The 19,353-nt window shown below is 36.6% G+C and overlaps 2 protein-coding genes across 2 annotated transcripts in view; one reads left to right on the top strand and one right to left on the bottom strand.

The window, feature by feature from the left end:
• Positions 1 to 19,353, top strand: part of LRIG2 (leucine rich repeats and immunoglobulin like domains 2) — a 46,609-nt gene that overhangs the window by 15,320 nt on the left and 11,936 nt on the right. The window contains exons 2-13 of the mRNA XM_007485159.3: positions 3,747 to 3,812; positions 5,553 to 5,627; positions 5,922 to 6,056; positions 7,588 to 7,731; positions 7,838 to 7,981; positions 8,524 to 8,667; positions 8,883 to 9,026; positions 10,980 to 11,060; positions 11,859 to 11,930; positions 12,072 to 12,140; positions 14,532 to 14,695; positions 17,685 to 18,005. Coding sequence (XP_007485221.1) covers positions 3,747 to 3,812; positions 5,553 to 5,627; positions 5,922 to 6,056; positions 7,588 to 7,731; positions 7,838 to 7,981; positions 8,524 to 8,667; positions 8,883 to 9,026; positions 10,980 to 11,060; positions 11,859 to 11,930; positions 12,072 to 12,140; positions 14,532 to 14,695; positions 17,685 to 18,005 — 1,559 coding nt within the window. The remainder of the gene's footprint in view (positions 1 to 3,746; positions 3,813 to 5,552; positions 5,628 to 5,921; positions 6,057 to 7,587; positions 7,732 to 7,837; positions 7,982 to 8,523; positions 8,668 to 8,882; positions 9,027 to 10,979; positions 11,061 to 11,858; positions 11,931 to 12,071; positions 12,141 to 14,531; positions 14,696 to 17,684; positions 18,006 to 19,353) is intronic.
• Positions 13,370 to 13,684, bottom strand: LOC130457511 (glyceraldehyde-3-phosphate dehydrogenase-like). Its single transcript, XM_056819224.1, has one exon. It carries the CDS (start codon positions 13,682 to 13,684, stop codon positions 13,370 to 13,372), a length of 315 nt encoding a protein of 104 aa, XP_056675202.1.

The following is a 19,353-nucleotide window of genomic DNA, read 5'->3' on the forward strand; positions in this document are numbered from 1 at the left end:
CTCCTGCCTAAGGTCTTTGTAATTACCTTGTGGAACAGTTCTTCCTTTTCTAACCTGTTGTGATTGCTCTGCAGATCCTATAAATTATTTACACTCTGATGGCACTAAATGACTACATTAATGGCACCTCTGGCTCCACAGGATATCAAGAACCTTAATAATTCATCATTTATTACAGCTTTATCCCTGTAGATTAGCATGAGGGGAAGCTTAGTTCACAACACTGAGAAGACTGGCTCTTAAGACTTCTACTTTTCAATTATCTTATCCATAAATATTCAGATATCAGTGGTGTTAGAAGCTGAAAAGATGAGATATTAAGTTGTAATAGTGACTGTTGCAACATTGGATTTTTTGAGATTTAATATAGCAATACTAGGTCATTTCATTAAGTACTTGAATGTTTGATAGTAGCCTATGAAGAGGAAAAAATCTGGAGACAAAAGAATTCTGTTTTCAGGTGGATTCAGAATTTCATTTTTTTAAAAAGAGCTAAACTTGGGTTATGACCTTTACTTTAACTGATTTGAAAGATTATTGAAGACTTGTACCTACTTTTGAGTGTTAAACCATAGCAAACTACTCTGAATTGTTTCTCCTGAAACTTCTAGTTCATATAAATTTGAGCTTGTTGAGGCTAAACATTTTTTTAAATGTGTGGTTTGTTGAGGATTTTTTCCTCCTTTTTCCTAATTGTTACTTTTGCATTAAGTGTGTCAATGTGTTTAATTGTTATGGAAAAGAAATCCTGAGAATAATCCAATTCTCTGGATTTTAGAATTTTGATCAAAAGGCATGGGCAAATTGAAGGAATCTGAAACTTTTAGGTTCTTGGTGTATCACTGGAACTGACCTATCATTTTCTTTATATCTATAGGTATATATTTGATAAATTCTACTAGTTAGTATATGGTAATTCACATAATCTAGTTAGGCTAGAAAGGAGGAATTGAATGTTAGCAGGTACCTGCCTATATCCTGCTACAGGAAGGATGGTTGTTCTAGAGCATGTAAATTACAGACATGTTATGTTTTCTGTTTTGTTGCATATATTATTTTGAAAATAAGGTGGTGGGGGTGGGTGGAAAGGAGTGGTGCAGCTGGATGGCTCAGTGAATTGAGCGCCAGGCCTAGAGATGGGAGGTCCTAGGTTCAAATTTGGTCTTAGACATTTTCTAGCTGTTTGACCTTGGGTAAGTCATTTAATCCCCATTGCCTAGCTCTTACCACTTTTCTGCCTTGCAACCAATACACAGTATTGTTTCTAAAATGGAAGGTATGGGGAAAGAAAAGAAGGAAGGAAGGAAGAGGGAGGGAGGAAAGAAGGAAGGAAAAGATTAGATTGATAAAGAGCCCTAAGTCTTCTCTCAGTACCTTGCCAGAGTATTAGCTGTAGAATAGATGGAAGGAGGTGGGAGTTGGATGAGAAAATCTCCCAAACCGTTTATTATAAGGCAGTAGTCATCTTGCCTTCATGGCTGATGAGACTCCAGTTATGTTTCAGTTCAGAGTATAAGACTTTGTATGAGGGGTTCTCAAGTGTCTGTTAACTTCAAAATAGATATATGTATAGTTTCACAATTGTATTTTACTTTGGTTTCCTTTGCAATCCCTTATATTTTGTACATTTAAAAAGATTCTGAAAAGAAGATCAATAGGCTTTAACAGACTTGGCATATCAAAAAAGTTAAGAACCCCTGCTTTAGATTTGAAAGAAAAGTAATTAGGCCCTTCCCACCTTCTTATCTTCCTTAGCTGTGACATATATCACTTTTCCCTGGGACTAAGTTTAAAGACAATGTTTCTATTAAAGTCTTTTGTTTTTATTGTTTTGTCTATGATGAAAAGTGTTGGTATTTCTTTTTTTTTTTTGTTTTTAAACCCTTACCTTCCACCTTGGAATCAATACTGTGTATTGGTTCCAAGGTAGAAGAGTGGTAAGGGCTAGGCAATGGGGGTCAAGTGACTTGCCCAGGGTCACACAGCCGGGAAGTGGCTGAGGCCAGATTTGAACCTAGGACCTCCTGTCTCTAGACCTGGCTCTCAATCTACTGAGGCACCCAGCTGCCCCTGAGTGTTGGTATTTCTTGTACTTAATAAAAACTAAATTAGTAGTTGACAAGAATTTTAAGAAACTTTTAAATAGAATGGGATAAATGAAGGAAAGTCATTGGTAGCATGGAATGATACTATATTGGGAGTCAGAGGACTTGGGTTTAAATCTTAACTCCACCATTTATCAGTTGTAAGACCTTGTGCAGATCATATCCCCTCATTGCCCTTGTCACTTGAGACCAGTCAAATGAGCAGAGCCATATTTATTGTCATCTAGTATATAGAAAATGCCAAGTGAAACAAAGACTTAGCCAGAAGTAGAAAGGAGGATTGTGTGAACACAATTTAAATAAAAAAGAAAACAGCCAAATCTTTAAGCTTTAGGGAAAAGAATAAGAGGCCTGAGGAGGTAGACATCTAGAACTGGAACACTGTTGGTGTTACCTGTTTGCTTGCCTGAATTCTCAATTAGGAGCAAGGCAGAGAAGGACTAACCTAAATTAGAGCAGTGGTTCACAATTTCTATACTTGTTGAAACTCCATAGAATTAGAGTAAAAACTCATCTCTTTTCACAATTATGTGACATTTCATGTTTTCCTTTTGGCTTGGGGGCAAAAAATCTGATTTAGATTTTTTATGTCGGGCATATTTCATCATCTACATTTGTCCCCACCCTCTTCTCCACCCTTTAATGCCTTTGAGCTGATAACTGTTGCCAGACTTCAGCCTAAAGCAAAGGTGTTAGAATCTTTATAGAAAAAAGGGTGAGGATTTTTGGCATGTCCTTAAGTGATATTAGGGCGTAATTCACATTTGTGAGTGAAAGTTTCCTTGACAGACATAACTGGCTGAAATTGCTTGTTTGGCTGTAATAAAGACATTGTTTAAACCTGCATGCATCTGTCAACAATTCGGTATCACAGTGAGATAAACTCTTCCTTCTCCTCTTGTAGTGATCTGTAATGCTTCACCAGCATGTTCCTATTGCCAGCCATATTGTAGCATCTCTTAAAGCACTTGTGCAGACAGCTTGTGTGGGCTGGATTCCACCTCAGCCTTGTAAAGGTGCCAGAAGAGAACAAGCAGTAAGGGAGTTCCTTAAAGCTTATTGAAATGTTTAGCTCTCTCATTGCAGATTTGTTCAAAACTGGACTGTACTTTAAACCAAAAGTGGACTGTAGAGTTTAGAATTTATTTTTTATTTCATCCATTTTTTTTTACCCATTATTAATGCGATTTGGGCTGAGACGACAGTTGCTATGATGGAACAAAGAAAAGATGGATTTGGAGGCAAAAGATTTGCTTTTGAATCCAGGCTCTGTCACTACCTATGTAAAATGAAGGGATTAGACTCAATTTTGAGTCCTTTTCTATCTCTATATTCCATGATCTTATGAAATGAATTTCCTATTCTGGGTTCTGGAGTATAATTTAGAAATGCCTTCCCTGTAAGAAGATGGATTCATTTTGAACATTGGTAGCTTTGTTCTATGAACTATACCGTTTTCAGGGTTTTACTCCAAAGATGTTTTCCTATAGAATATGTTTTTTTCTTCATTTCATCTTATAAACATTGGATGTAATGTGAATAGAGTTTTCTCTATTACTTTTTATTTTATATTCACCTGACAGTTACACCTTATTCCCCTTTAAAGGACTAAGATGAAAACCGAGTAACTTTGTTTTTTAGGGATCTGAGTCATAATCGGTTGTCTAACTGGAGCATCAGCCTGGATTCAAAGGTGTTACAGGAAGTGTAAGTTATTCTTATTTGTATTTTTGTAACCTAATAAACATTGCCAGTTTGGGGATTGCCAATCCAAATGTGGTAGGGAAAGTAGGATGAGGGTGTGTGAAGGAATTAAAATTTTAAAGCAGTGATTAAACACCAGAATAGTTTGTTTGAATTTGTTATATCATAAAGTCTCTGGGCATTATGCCATTTTATTGTTGCTTTCAAGTTGCAATCAGCAACTGTACTTTTCTTTGAATCACAAGTGAAAAGCTCTGCTTTGTGGTATTAAGTATTACAGTATTTTCGTTATCTAGACCCAAAGAAATGAAAAATTCCCCAATATTATGTAAACATTGAGATGCCAATTATTTGGCATCCAAAAAAAGTGTATGATCTAAAAAGAAAAGGTTTATGTACAGTTATACACCATTTATTGGTGGGTATTGGAGAATGAGGTTTTCCTGTTTTGGTATTTTCTTTTAAACCCTAGAGTCAACACTCTTCCAAGGCAGAAGAGTGTTAATAGCTAGTCAATAGGGGCTAACTAACTTGCCAAGAGTCTCACAGCTAGAAGTGTCTGAGGTCAGATTTGAACCCAGAACCTCCCATCTCCAGGCGTGGCTCTCTATCTGCGAGCCATCTAGCTGCCCCCTGTTTTGGTGTTTTTGATAAATTGGAGTCCCTTCCACCCTCTTTAAGCTTAATTCATTTCAATAAGCATTCATTTATTGACTGCTATGTGCAGAACATTTAAAAACATGCCTAATTCAAGGAGTCCACAGTCTACTTAGATAACTTTTTATGAGTTTTATACTTCCATGTACTGAAAATGATTTAATTTTGTTTTGATTATTGAGAGTCATCATTATGAACATCATTTATTACATTGTGATTCCTCAAGGATTATTGTGTATAAGTTTGGAAAAGAGAGCTGTTTGCCCAGATCTAAAATGGTTCCTAACTACTTTGCTTAGGGGAGTCTTACATATAACTTAGGTATGGGCTTTCTCTTTTTTCTCAGTGTTATATTTTCTCATGACATTTTTTGTTATTCTCAGTTGCCTATATCTTTTAAGCTACTCTTGTTCATCTTATTTTCTGCTTTTAATCCTCTTCACCAAGCTTTATTTCAATTTTAAATAAAATGATAGTAAATGGACTCTTTCACCTATAAAAATGTACAAACATGTTGTTACAAAGAGCTTGGATCATCAGAGGCCTTTTTTTCCTTTAAAAATGTGGACTATTTCAGAAGCTTAGAGAGCATTCAGTGCAGTCCTTGGATTCCCTCTAACACATCCTAAGATAAGATCTATCTTGCCTTTCTCTAAGTAATTCTTATCACAGGAAATTCAAGTCTATATGAGGTAGATTTTTTGATGAAGTGTATGCATACGTAAACACATATTAATCATCTGTAGTATTTCCTAAAATGGATATCATAAACACAGATAATTGGTTTTAGACATGCAGCAAAATTAAGAGAAATATGAATTTACACAATTTTCCCCAGCCTTTTTTCAAGCTTACCATTGTCACAATGATAATAGACTTACAGTCTTAAAATGAGCAGTCATAATTTTTAGTCCTAGTCCAATTTATTTTGAGCTATGAACTTTTTTCTATGTTAGCTAATCATTTAGTCAATCATAAAAATTTATTAAGCACATCACATGTCCTAGAGACTGAACATTTTCCACTTGAAAACTAGAGAAGAAGAAAATCACTAAAGAATCAAATATTTTCCTTTTACTTCCCCAGGAAAATGAATTATAATCAATTAACAGAAATTCCATATTTTGGAGAACCAACTTCTAACATCACTCTTCTCTCATTGTAAGTAAATGCGTAAGGATTTTTCAATTTATCTTTCAAATCTTTTAAAAAAGGTACCATATTATTCCTAATTCTTTTACCTCCAGTGATATAGGTAATACTTAAATGATAGGTGATAGATAACTTCTAGAGTGCTCTTTTTTTGTTTTAAGATTTTTGCATCTATGTTCATTAAGGAGATTGGTCTATAGTTTTCTTTCTCTGTTTTTGGTCTGCCTGGCTTTGGAATCAGTACCATATTTGTGTCATAAAAAGAATTTGGTAACATAGAGTGCCATTTTTTTTGGTCTTCAGAGTACACAATGTAATTCCAGAAGTTAATGCAGAACAACTCCTGTTTTACCTCTCTCTGGAGACATTGGATCTCAGTTCAAACCAAATCTCAGAAATCAAGACATCCTCATTTCCTAGAATGCAACTGAAATACTTGTAAGTAAAAAAAGAGTTCCACTTTAAAAAATGCCTTTTAAAATATGTGTTTATATAACAACCTATTGCAGTGTTGGCAAACCTTTTAGAGATCGTGTGTCCAAATTGCACCCTCAAGCAGAAAGGGCTGTAGGTTGCAGGCAGGAAGCGGCGGGGCAGGTCCGGAGCCTGTAGCAGCTTTGCGAGGGTAGAAAACCTTGGCCAGAGAGATATGGCTCAAAAAAAAATTTTTTTTTTCTAGGTACTAGATATTAAAACTGAATTTAAGATCAGAAAAGAAATCAGAAGACTGAAAGTTCTTTATCCCTTCGTGGTTGCCAAACTGTAAAGATTAAAATTTAGGGGAGAGAAGGGAATAGGGCTTAAATACCCCTTCTGTTTAGGCTGGGCCAAAAGGCCCAAGCCCTTAGATAGCTGGGGCAAAGAAAAGAGATCAGTCCCTATTACTCACGTGTCCAAAATGGAGAAACAGTCTCAGAGGCCCCCACCTTCAGCTTCCTTCAGAGCAAGCTTCCTCAGAGCCCAGGAACCACACCGACCCAAAAACTCAACAACCACCCCTCGAGTCTCCAGACCCTCCTATCTTTAAGGAAACCATCCAAGTTGCCTCCCCTCAGTCCTCACATCTACCAATCACTCTTCATCAATTTCCCTGTCAATGGAGGCTCTCGCTTAACCCAGGACCGCCCAGAGGTCTCTGGCTTTTGCACATGTCTGTTGAAGGTCATATTTTTCAAATGATTAAATCTTTACTCCTTTGTTCCAGCCCTTTCTAAATCCTGTTAACTTGAGTATGGTAGAGATTGCAATAATTAAATTTTGATCTAGGCTGCAGTCCTTACTCAATCCTATTAGGACTGAATAGGGTGGAGTATCTCCATTGTATCAATTCTAAAATCAATCAAGACTCAAAGAAATTCCTGTTCTATGCTCAAGCATAGGTCAAAGTCCTTTCCATTGTTCAGCAAAGGGTTTCTGTCCTAAAGTAATCTTAAGAAGGGAAGAGAAGGAACCTCCCATGCCAATGGAGTTCCCATTCCAATAGACTATCAGTAAGAAATTTTCCAAGTATGAAATATCCCAATGGTGAAATTTTCAACAATTATAAGTCTAAGGAAATTTGAGGTTTACAATGTGAGCCCCCTTGCATTAGGCTTCTGGGCAGGGGCAGGGCATGTGGAAAATGTCCTTGGACACTGTGGAGAAGGGGAACAGAGCAGCCCCCTCTGGCAAACGGGGGTACAAGTGTCATGGGTTCACCAACATGGACCTATTGTATACTATTTGTATTTTCAAAGATAGATAATAGTATGTATCTATATAATATACATAGAATATATATGTAGTATATAAAATATAGTATATATGCAATTTTAAGTATATTTAGTATATTTACATATAGTATATATTTATTTAGGAAAATATATTGTGTGTGTGTGTGTGTGTATATATATATATATATATGTATGTATGGAGAGGTTTTTATGGTAGAATTCTTGTTTAGTATATATTTTCATTTTGCTTATTTCAGGAACCTGAGTAATAACAGAATAGCCACCTTGGAAGCTGGCTGCTTTGATAATTTGTCCAGTTCTCTAATAGTGGTCAAGTTAAATAGAAACAGAATTAGCATGATTCCGCCCAAGATCTTTAAGTTGCCTCATCTTCAGTTTTTGTAAGTAGTTAATTGAAGAGGTCTTTTTCTTCTACACAACTCTTTTTTTTTTTTTAAAGCAAATTATTCTGAACTGTGCATTAACTTTTGTTCATTTCTCTTAAAGGGAACTTAAAAGAAACAGGATTAAAACTGTGGAAAGCCTTACATTCCAAGGACTTGATTCCTTAAAATCTTTGAAAATGCAGCGAAATGGAATTAGTAGACTTATGGATGGAGCTTTCTTTGGCTTGGTGAACATGGAAGAATTGTAAGTCCACAGCAGGGGAGTATTGACTAGGGCTTCTGACTAGGACATCTAAGGCTCTGGAGTAGAGTCTTTAATTATACAGTTTCTACTAAGGAGTTCTTTGTTCTGATCCCTGAGGCAGTTGATGTACAAAGTTGACATACTTTGTAAAATGTTGTCATTGGATTTTGCTGCTCTACCCATGAGTACTCTATCGAAAGCTTACTAAATTTACTTATTAGGTGAGGAAGATTATCAGAACACATCAAGACTGGGCATAGTTGATAGTTTGGTCACATTTACTTGAACGTTTAGGTTTTGAAGATATGACTCAGTTCCTTAGCCCTCTTGCTATATTGTTCAGTCTTAAATAGATTGTTGAGTTCATTAATAGGTACTCCTAAATTCAGGTATTGTAGGAGTGAGTGAAATGAGAAGTATGTGAAGGGAGTGAAGAAGAGAACACCTTCCAGCACTAAGGCTTGGTAAAGAATTAAGAATCTTTTCATTGACTGTCTTTTCTCTTATAACCTATTTTTTGCTCTCTTTCTCTAATTCTGCAGAGAACTAGAACACAATAACTTAATAGAAGTTAACAAGGGCTGGCTCTATGGCTTGAGGACATTACAACAGCTCTATGTCAGCCAGAATGCTATTGACAGAATCAGCCCTGATGCCTGGGAGTTCTGCCAGCAGCTATCTGAACTGTAAGTGTTAAACTCAATTTCAGTGATGACTTTGCAGTTTATATCAGATTGAAATGAATAATTGCCATAGTTGGTAACAAATGGTAGAAATTCCTAACCTACATGCTAGGAGTTTGAAAGCTCTAGAATAAATGTATCTTGTAAGAATGATGCGAATTATAAAGTTGAACTGAAGTATAATGAATTCCTTACTGTTACCAAAATCTTACTTACAGTGACTTGTCCTATAATCAGTTGACACGCCTGGATGAATCTGCCTTTGTGGGTCTAAGCTTATTGGAGAAGTTGAATTTGGGGGACAACAGGGTCACTCACATTGCTGATGGGGTTTTTAAAGACCTTTCAAATCTTCAGACACTGTAAGTATACTGGTTCAACAAAGTTGGCTTTTGCTTCAATGAAAAAGACTGGAAATAAAAGTAACTAATATGTACTCCCAGTATAATTTTATAGTCCCTTGTGCCTTGCCTAATGCTAAATTTGAAGATCAAACTATAACAAATTTCTCAACACTTTTAGATCACTCAATCAACAAGTATTTGCTGACTATCCACTTTGTGCCTACCATTATGCTAGGCACTACTGAGGTGATATAGTAAGACACATCATTCTTATCCAAAGGGAACTTAGAATCTTCAATCATAGCAATACATTTGAGCTTTTGTCATTTAGAAAGTCATTGACATGAAGTCCTGATTGTTGGTTTGTTAAGAAGATACATTCATTAGAAAAAATTATAGGAGGTTTTGGTGAATTGTCATGTTCTATTAATCTTAATGCATTTTAATGAAATAAAAGTAGTCACAAAAATGTATGACAAAAGGAGAGTGAACAAAGTGATTAATTAGCAGAATTTGTATGATTTTAAAGGACTCTAAATAAGGGACTCTGGTCATCAAATTCCAAATTGACAAATGCTTTAAGACAAGGGGCCCTGCTGATTAATCAGGTTATAAACACTGGTGCTTAGCCATGCATGAGAATGGTAATTTAGATGTTATACAGAGGCTTTTGTCTGAATTTTAAAATAGATGTTTGGCTGATTTTCAAGAGTTTTTTAGTATCTTGTCTCAGAGTAAATAGACTAGCATAGATTGGATTTACTTGTTACAGTCCTTTTAGGAGGGTTGGCAAAATAAAGGAAATCCCAGCTATGCTTGATTTCCAGAATCCTGTATGTTACCAAGGGACTGGGGAGTCTGGGGAAAGGTTCCATGTTCAATCATTCTCTACTACTTTTAGTATTTTTGGAGGGGGGCAGCATAGCTTTAAAAAGGAAAAAAAAAACTGTCCAGAACTATTAAGAGAGAATGGAGATCCTGGTCCTGGGATTGGATTTATCCTGTGGCTTCTTTTATAATTTGGAAAGAAGGGCAGGAGATGAGCATTCTTAAATAAACAGAGTTAGTGGGAGAGAGAAAAAAAGATTCCTATTTAATCCTAAAATTTCGTAAGGTGGGCCATTGACGATTCTAATAATCTGATGTTTGGTTTTTAGGAAAGTTAACTAAACCACATGCCTTTAAAATAGCCTATAAAAGTGGAAATTTTGGGGGTTTCAGCACAAGTAGTCTTGAAGGGATACAAAATTCTAATAGAATATTCACTTGCTGACCTTTTTCATCTAGCACACTCACATGATTGCATTTCCTCTGAGGATGGAATAGTGGATTTAAAAAGACCCATAATTTTCATTTTAAAGAAAATACTTAGGCATTGTTATTCTCATGGGTACATCATCCTTGCTTCCCAGGGGAAGAGTCTAATTGCTTTTGAGCTGTGAAATGCTGTATTGGTATTACTCTTAGTCAGCCTTTCTAAGCTGAGGACCCTGGGGATACACATAGGTCACAAAGAAATCCCATTAGCCAGTAACTAGATTTGTGAGCTATATTCCCTGAACTAGGAAAAACCTACTACTGCTTGCCCAGCAGCTTTGTACTGTTCTCTTCCTATAATCTTTTAATATGTTAACACAATTAGGAACTGTTAGCCAGGAAGATTAACATTCTTAGCATATTGCTTAATTTACTTATCCAGGCTTGCCTATGGAATCTTTTAGCTTGTGACAAACAGCAATCTCTCTCACATGTCTATCTTTCAGATGATCCATTTAACCTCCTTCCTAAGTAACTAATGCACAGGATAGTTTTTATTAGAAATATTCTGTAATTTTTAGGTAAAGGATCACCCTGGAGTAGATACTTGGCATAGCCATGTCAGGATGCTAACCATTAAGCTGCCACGTTAGCTAATGTTAGTGGTAGTCTTTGGCCTCTCCCTAAATGAAAAAAGTGGTTTCATTCTTGCAGAGATTTACGGAACAACGAAATCTCCTGGGCCATAGAAGATGCAAGTGAAGCCTTTGTAGGACTCACCAAGCTCACTAAATTGTATGTATTCATGGTTTTGTGTCTATGCAAAATACGTTTAGCCTCTAAGACTTTCAAAGCTGATGTCCTTTTCCCTTATCCACCTTGAGAAAGTTTAGTCCTGGATTTGCTTTCTTTTTTGGGTCCCTCTTTTTGAAAGATCATTATCTCCTAAAGGTACAGGCACCTATATTAGAGAAGCTACTTGTGCTTGGATTTTTTAAAAAAGGTGCTAAGTAATATGAATTGTAGCAATGGAACAAAAACATTTAACTCCATGAAGTTTTCATCAGTTGTATCTAGTAATTGGGGCTGTTGAATTTATTCTCACACCCGAATGTGAGCTTCTGTGAGATAATGCATGTAAATTTGATTTAACAAGTATATGTTAAGCAAATCTCACTGGTAAGACAAAGATAGGTAAAGCAGGCCGGGCCTTTCTAGCAGCTTGTCTCTGAGGAGTCTGCTTGCCTAGGTATACAGAAGCCAGGATTCCTGAGTTCCTTTCTTAACTTTACTACTTCTTCCCATGTAGTTTTGGAAACTCACTTAACCTCTTAGGTTTCAGTTTCTTCACCTTCACAATGAAGGAGCTGCACTAGACAACTCTGTGGTCCCTTCAGCTCTATATATAGGATCTCCTCTGAGAACTTGGATTTGATGCCAAAGGGGGAAAGACCTAGGAACAAGGAGGACAGCTCAACTCTTGAAAATTGAAAGTTTAAAAAAAATTAATTCTGGCCTTGTTTTATAGGTTAGTTTATTGGATTTTTTTTTTTGCATGGAGAACTTTATTAGGAAGGTTTGTTTGTGTTTCAGAATCTTACAAGGAAACCATATTAAGTCGGTTACAAAGAAGGCATTCATTGGTCTTGAAGCCCTTGAGCATCTGTAAGTAATTTGCATGCATTAGGATCCACTGGATAAATAACCTTTGTTGTTAGCAGACTTTTTTGGGACTACTTAAAATGTTTTGATCCCATTTGTACAAATGATGAGAGGTAAAAAGTGTTTTGTTTCTTTTGGTTGCAGAGACTTAAACAATAATGCTATAATGTCTATCCAAGAAAATGCTTTTGCTCAAACACATCTGAAAGAATTGTAAGTACCTTCTTTCTTTCCTGTCCTCCTCAATCTCCAGTCTTTATTGTCTTTACTATAAGCTTGATCAAAAATGTGTTTAGGTATTGAGAGTATAATAAACTAGACATCCTTTGAGTTAACTTTTAATTATGTCCACCCATGAAAATAGCCAGGCATGGACTTTTTCAGTGCTATTGCCTCAGAGTTTATCTTTTTCTTTGTTTTTTTACTTTCTCTGTTCTCTTTCATCCCACCACTGATCTATGCTCATGGCTTCTGGCTCTAATGGGTGGTATGTAGGCTGTAGTTGGAGTGTGAAGGGAAGGGAATGCATAGCTTTTAGGTGTCTGTTGTGTCCACGCACATGCTAAGCACTTTCCAGATGTGATCTCATTTGATGATGTAGAGCTTTCCACTGATAATATCTGTTTCTAGTAACAGTTCTGGTTCAAACTGATATATTACTTAAAACTGCTATACTTGTGGGGGAAGAAATACAAGGTGATTTTCTTCTATTCAGTCTTTATGATATTGTGCAAATAAGTGCAAGGTTTTTATGGTAATTGATCATGCTTTTTACTTTATTTAATAATGCTACGAAGGCCAGAATTAGCTATTTTTTATCCATACTTAATTAGAAAATAGTTTTCTCCATGTTTTAAAAATGGTCCTCCTTCTGGGTATTGGGAAATACAGATTTCTATTTCTAATATACTTTTTATATGGGCATTCATTAGCAGCCACTCAAAGAAAGTGGGTCACTAGAGCAGAGATTTGACTCTGCTGCTTGTAGTTTGAAGCATTGCTTAGAAACACAGAAAGTAAATAGTTCCACTTGATCCCCAAAATTATATTTGAGTTTCTTAGGGGGAAAAAAAGAAAATCCTCTAAAGGTATATTAACCTTTTGACTCCATACTATTAGTAAAAGTGAATTATTTAATGGGGGGGGAAGCATGAATTAAATACTTTGCTAAGTGTTGGGGATATGCCTTAAAAAATAAGATAGTTCTTGTTCTCAAGGAGCTTATGTTCTTTTTTTTTTTTGCACTGAATGTGATGACTATTGATGGTACACAAGATGGGATTTATGCTCCTCCTCCCCACTATAGGGGTGCTTTGGGGCAGGGATGTGAATGGGGCATGGGATTTCCTAGAATAGGGACATAGGTCATTATGGATAAGGGTTCCCCAGTGGTGGAACTACTCTTTTTTTTGGCTGGGGATGAATATCCATGATTTTCCACTTTACTCCTTGGAGGGCATGTACATCATGAGGTCTACTACATGGTGGCTGCAACCATACTCATTGTCATACCAAGAAATGAGCTTGACAAAATGGTTGTTGAGGGCAATGCCAGTGCTATCATCGAAGGTAGAAGAGTGGGTGTCACTGTTAAAGTCACAGGATACAACCTGATCCTCTGTGTAGCCCAAGATGCCCTTCAACGGTCCCTCTGCAGCTTGCTTCACCATCTTCTTAATATCATATTTGGCAGCTTTCTCTAGGCGGCAAGTTAGATCCACTACAGACACATTGGGAGTAGGAACACCGAAGGCCATGCCTGTGAGCTTCCCATTCAAGGGAGCTTGTGTTCTAACAGGGGATAGGAATTGGACCTCTGATGTCATTGGTACAGGGAACTCTCAGGGGAGGAAACTGCCGGTTCAGGTGTAACTTCTAGTCTTAGAGATTTGCCTCATATTGGGGGAGAGAATGGGGTGTTACTTGCCTAGAGGATAGCCAGCCAGGACAGATTGGAGGTGAGTCTTGAATCCAAGAATAGATTTTTCATTGAACAGTTATTAAGAGTCCACTTAAATTCTACTTTATACTTGTGCTTAATAAATATTTATTTGTTGAGTGATAGAAAGTAGTGTGCTAATAAGAAGTCCCTTGCAGTGAGATAACAAAAATAAGAGAAATAGTTTTCCTTTTACTTGAGCTTATCTCATTGAAAAAACAGTATGTACAAGAAAACAAAGAATATAGTTAATATCTTCTTTTAGCAAAATTACCCCCTAAAAATATTCACTTTGGGCTTGTGAAAAAGATGAAGGAAACCTTTCTATACCTTGGTAGGGAAACAAGCACTAACATTTTGAGCTACGTGCTAATAGGAGCAGTTGTTTAGGCAAATCCTTCTTTTTCAGGCATGCCTAACAAGTTTCTTGTAGGCCAAGAGGCACACCTCCAGTGGCATTCCCTTTGTTCTTATTGGAAGTGAGACCCTAGGTACTTTGGTCTTTTGGAAAGAATTTGAAAGTAATTTTTCCTCATTAGGGATGACAGCATAGTCCCTACTTAGGGAGACATTGAGCAGTAATGTATGAAGCAGGCATTTGGCAGTGTAAAGAGTAAAAGGAATAGGTTTCACTCTTATCTATCTCTGTTTCTCCTTCTGTGTAGGATGTTGAACACCAGCAGTTTGCTCTGTGATTGCCAGCTGAGGTGGCTGATGCAGTGGCTGGTGGACAGTCACTTAGAACAGGCTGTGAATGTGAGCTGTGCTCACCCTGAGTGGCTGGCGGGGCAGAGCATCCTTAATGTGGATCCCAAAGATTTAGTCTGCGGTTTGTATATTTAATGCATTTTCTAGAAGAATCCAGAGTGGCAGGGCCTGTGATGCTTTGGAAACATGTTCTTAACTGCCTGATTGGGTGGTCTAGGAGCTGCCACTTACTTGGGACTCTGATTCCTCTATTATACCTTTTTTTGTATTTAGCAAATTCTCCTTTTAAAGTAAAATAGTCTTGGAAACTACTAGAGAAACTGATAATTTAAAGTTCCTTTTCCTTGTCATCTTTTCTTTAATACTCTTCTCCTTTCCTCCCTGCCAGTTATGCTACTATTAACATAAAGATACTCATGCTTGCATGACAGCCCTGCCCTGTATAATATTGTCAAATAACTTCTTTTAGTGGTAGCTATTCCCTATGAAATAGGTAAGAGTTTAATCCCCATTTTATATATGAGGAAATAAACACATAGTGGTTAGATTGCTTGGGTTTTTATAGCCAGTGGTGAGACTAGCTTAGAATGTTGGGCCAATAAATGTTTATCCCTTTTTCTAGTAGCTCCTGGTGATGAACTAGTGGTAATGGAAATTCCATCTAGATAACGAGATAAAGGTTTGACAATCCAAACAAATTGCAACAATTGGTGTGTACATTTGATTATTTGTATTTTGCCCTTTTGGTTTCTAGTTGAATTTATTGACTATTCCAAAAAAGCAAATTAAATTGAAAACACTAGAGAGTATAGGAACAGAAGAGCCTTTCCTAAAAATAATAAGCAGCATATATTTAAAACCATCAGCAAGCATCATCTGCAATGGAGATAAAAAAAAAAGCTGCCTATCAGGATCTATCAAGTTCAGGAGTGAAACAAGGATGCCCATTATCACTTGTATTATTTAACATTATACTAGAAACAATAGTAGTAGCAATTAGAGAAGAAAAAGAAATCGAAGGCATTAAAATAGGCAACGGAGACTAAACTATCACTCTTTGCAGATGATATGATGGTCCATTTAAAGAATCCTAGAGAATCAACTAAAAAGCTAGTGGTAATAACAACTTTAGCAAAGTTGCAGGATACAAGATAAACCCACATAAATCATCAACATTTCTATATATTTCCAACACAACTCAGTAGCAGGTGTTAGAAAGAGAAATTCCATTATTTTAAATGGTGATTTTGAACCCTAGACAATATAAAATATTTAAGAATCTATTTGCCAAGACAAACACAGGAATTTTATGAACACAACTACAAAACACTTTCCACACAATCAAAACTAGATCTAAATAATTAGAAAAACATTAATTGCTCATGAGTAGGTTGAGCTAACATAATAAAAATGACAATCCTACCCAAATTAATTTACTTATTCAGTGTCATACCTATCAAACTACTGAGAAACTTTTTACTGAATTAGAAAAAATTATAACAAAGTTCATTTGGAAGAACAAAAGATCAAGAATATGAAGGGAAATGATGAAAAAAATGTGAAGGATAGGGGCCTAACAGTACCAGATCTTAAACTGTACTATAAAGCAGTGGTCATCAAAACAATATGGTACTGGCTAAGAGATAGAAGGGAGGAACAATGAAATAGATTTGGGGTAAATGTCCTCAGCAAAATCATATATAATAAATCCAAAGATCACAGCTTTTGAGACAAGAACCCACTGTTTGACAAAAACTGCTGGGAAAACTGGAAAATAGTATGGGAGAGATTAGGTCTAGATCAATATCTCACACCCTATATCAAGATAAATTCTGAATGGGTAAATGACTTAAACATAAAGAAGGAAACTATAAATTAGGTGAACATAGAATAGTATACCTGTTAGATATATGGGAAAGAAAAGAATTTAAGACCAAGCTAGAAATAGAGATTATCACAAAATGTAAAATGAATAATTTCAATTGCATTAAATTTAAAAAAGTTTTGTACAAACAAAACTAATGCATCCACAATTAGAAGGGAAGCAACAAATTGGGTAAAAATATTTATAACAAAAACCTCTGATAGAGGTCTAATTTCTCAAATATATAAGGAACTAAATCAATTGTGCAAAAAATCAAGCCATTCCCCAATTGATAAATGGGCAAGGGACATTAATAAGTAGTTTTCAGATAAAGAAATCAAAACTATCAATAAGCACATGAAACAGTGTTCTAAATCTCTTATAATTAGAGAAATGCAAATCAAAACAACACCTCCCACCTAGCAGACTGGCCTATATGACAGCAAAGGAAAGTAGGGGGTGTGACAGAATTTGGACACTAATGGTGGGATTGTGAATTGATCCAACCATTTTGGAGTGCAATTTGGAATTATGCCCAAAGGGCTTTAAAAGACTGCCTGCCCTTAGATGCAGCCATACCACTGCTGGATTAATACCCAAAAGAGATTATAAGGAAAAATAATTGTACAAAAATATTCATAGCTACGTTCTTTGTGGTGGCAAAAAAAAAATTGGAAAAATAGGGGATGCCCATCAATTGGGGAATGGCAGAACAAATGATCTGTTGGTGATGGAATACTATTGTGCTCAAAGAAATAATGAACTGGAGGAATTCCATGTGAACTAGAAAGACCTCCAGGAATTGATGCAGAGTGAAAGGAGCAGAACCAGGAGGACATTATAGAGACTGATACACTGTGGCACAATTGAATGTAATGGACTTCTCTACCAGTAGCAATGCAATGATCCAGGACAATTCTGAGGGACTTATGTGAAAGAATGCTATCCACATCCAGAGGAAGAACTGTGGGAATAGAAACAGAAGGAAAACAATTGCTTGATCACATGGGTCGATGGGGATATGATTGGGGATGTAGATTCTAAATGATCAGCCTAGCGCAAATATTAATAATATGGAAATAGGTCTTGATCAGTGATATGTGTGAAACCCAGTTGAATTGCTTGTTGGCTACAAGAGGGGAGAGGGAAAGAACATGAATCATATAACGATGGAAAAATATCCTAAATTAATTAAATTTTTAAAAAGCAAGTTAATTTATTTAGCTCCTATTGCTCTTTTCCACAGATGATTTTCCCAAGCCCCAGATAAGGACACACCCAGAGACCACAATTGCTTTAAAAGGTGTCAATGTGACCCTTACTTGTACTGCAGTGAGCAGCAGTGACTCACCAATGTCGACAGCATGGCGCAAAGACAGTGAAATCTTGTATGATGCAGACATTGAGAATTTTGCTCGCTATCGGCAGCAGGGTGGAGAAGCCTTGGAGTACACTACTGTTTTACATCTTTTCAATGTGAATTTCACAGATGAAGGAAAATATCAGTGCATTGTTACTAATCACTTTGGTTCTAATTATTCTCATAAAGCCCGATTAATTGTGAATGGTAAGGAACCATTTTCTTTGATATCTTTTAAGTTTGAGAAAAGTCAACAACTTCATTCTTTTGCCTTTATTCATTTGACCAAGAAAATTAGAGTGCCTAATATATGGGAGAATATTATTGTATTAATGATAGAGTTGTGTGAACAGGAAGGTTCCCTAATTGATTTAGCCTACCCATTTACTCTCTTTTGGGGGTCTATAACTTTGAAGGAGTTTTTTAAAAGGGCAATATAACAATTTCTATAACACTTTAAGATTTACCAAGTGCTTTCTTCACAACCACTTGAGATACACATAATATTCTCCTCATTTCACAGATGAAGAAAAAAGACTCAAGTGATTTGCCAGCTGTTAAATGATAGAACCAGGGCTTGAACCCCCAAATCTTTGGAGTCCAAGAATGGTAGTCTTTCCTCTAGGCCAGGTGACCTCCCTTAGAACCCTGACTCCCTCTACTCTGGTATATCAGAGAAGGACTTTTGGATACCAAAACCCAGTTCTAAACACCATCACATTTGTTTCTGGCCCTACTTTGGGGATCTCCTGATATTGGGGAATGTCATTACCCATCTAGTAAGCTGAACTTTGCTTATTGAGGTTTGGTCACAGAATAATCAATGAAATTTGTTTACCTTTTGCTGTTTCAAATCCTATAGCTCCCAGCAGTCCCTATGGCCTTCCTGTATCACCTTATGACAAGAGCAGTACTTGCTGGGATTATTTTCTTGGTGTCCCTCACCAATGTGGAAAGTAACTTCCACCTCCAGTGTCTTTTGCAGCCTTTGTGTGTTAGCAAAGAAAATGCTTATTTATAGTTAAAACCATAATGATCAAGTGGATACCTTGTTTCAAATGGCTTTAAGTGTGTGTGTGTGTGTGTGTGTGTGTGTGTGTGTGTGTGCATACCCACATAGACTTTAGGTCATTCTGCTTTTTCTTCTGTTAATGAGTGTAGGCAGCTGGTTTTAGATGTTATTGTGTCTCTACATTGCAAAGACTTAAGTCTTGGTGGTAACTGGGATAGTAGGTTCAGTTTGGAGTCAGGAAGATGAGTTCAAATCTGTACTCAGACCCTTACCAGCTTTGTGACCCTGAAAAAGTCTCTTAACCTCTGTCAGTTTTAGTTTCCTTACCTGTAAAATGGGAATATCAGCACATACCTCCCAGGTTAAGGGGATGATCAAGTGATATAGGTGCTTATTCCCTTCCATTCCCCCTGCCTTAAATGGAAGAATGAATGAGAATTTGTTATGCACTTACTACAGCAGTCATTTGTTACATGCCTGCCTGTGAGCCAGGTGCCATGCTGGGGTTTGAGCACACAGAGAAGCAGTCACCGTCCCTACCAT

This window comes from Monodelphis domestica, chromosome 2 (assembly GCF_027887165.1).
Source record: "Monodelphis domestica isolate mMonDom1 chromosome 2, mMonDom1.pri, whole genome shotgun sequence".
Classification (NCBI taxonomy): Eukaryota; Metazoa; Chordata; class Mammalia; order Didelphimorphia; family Didelphidae; genus Monodelphis; species Monodelphis domestica.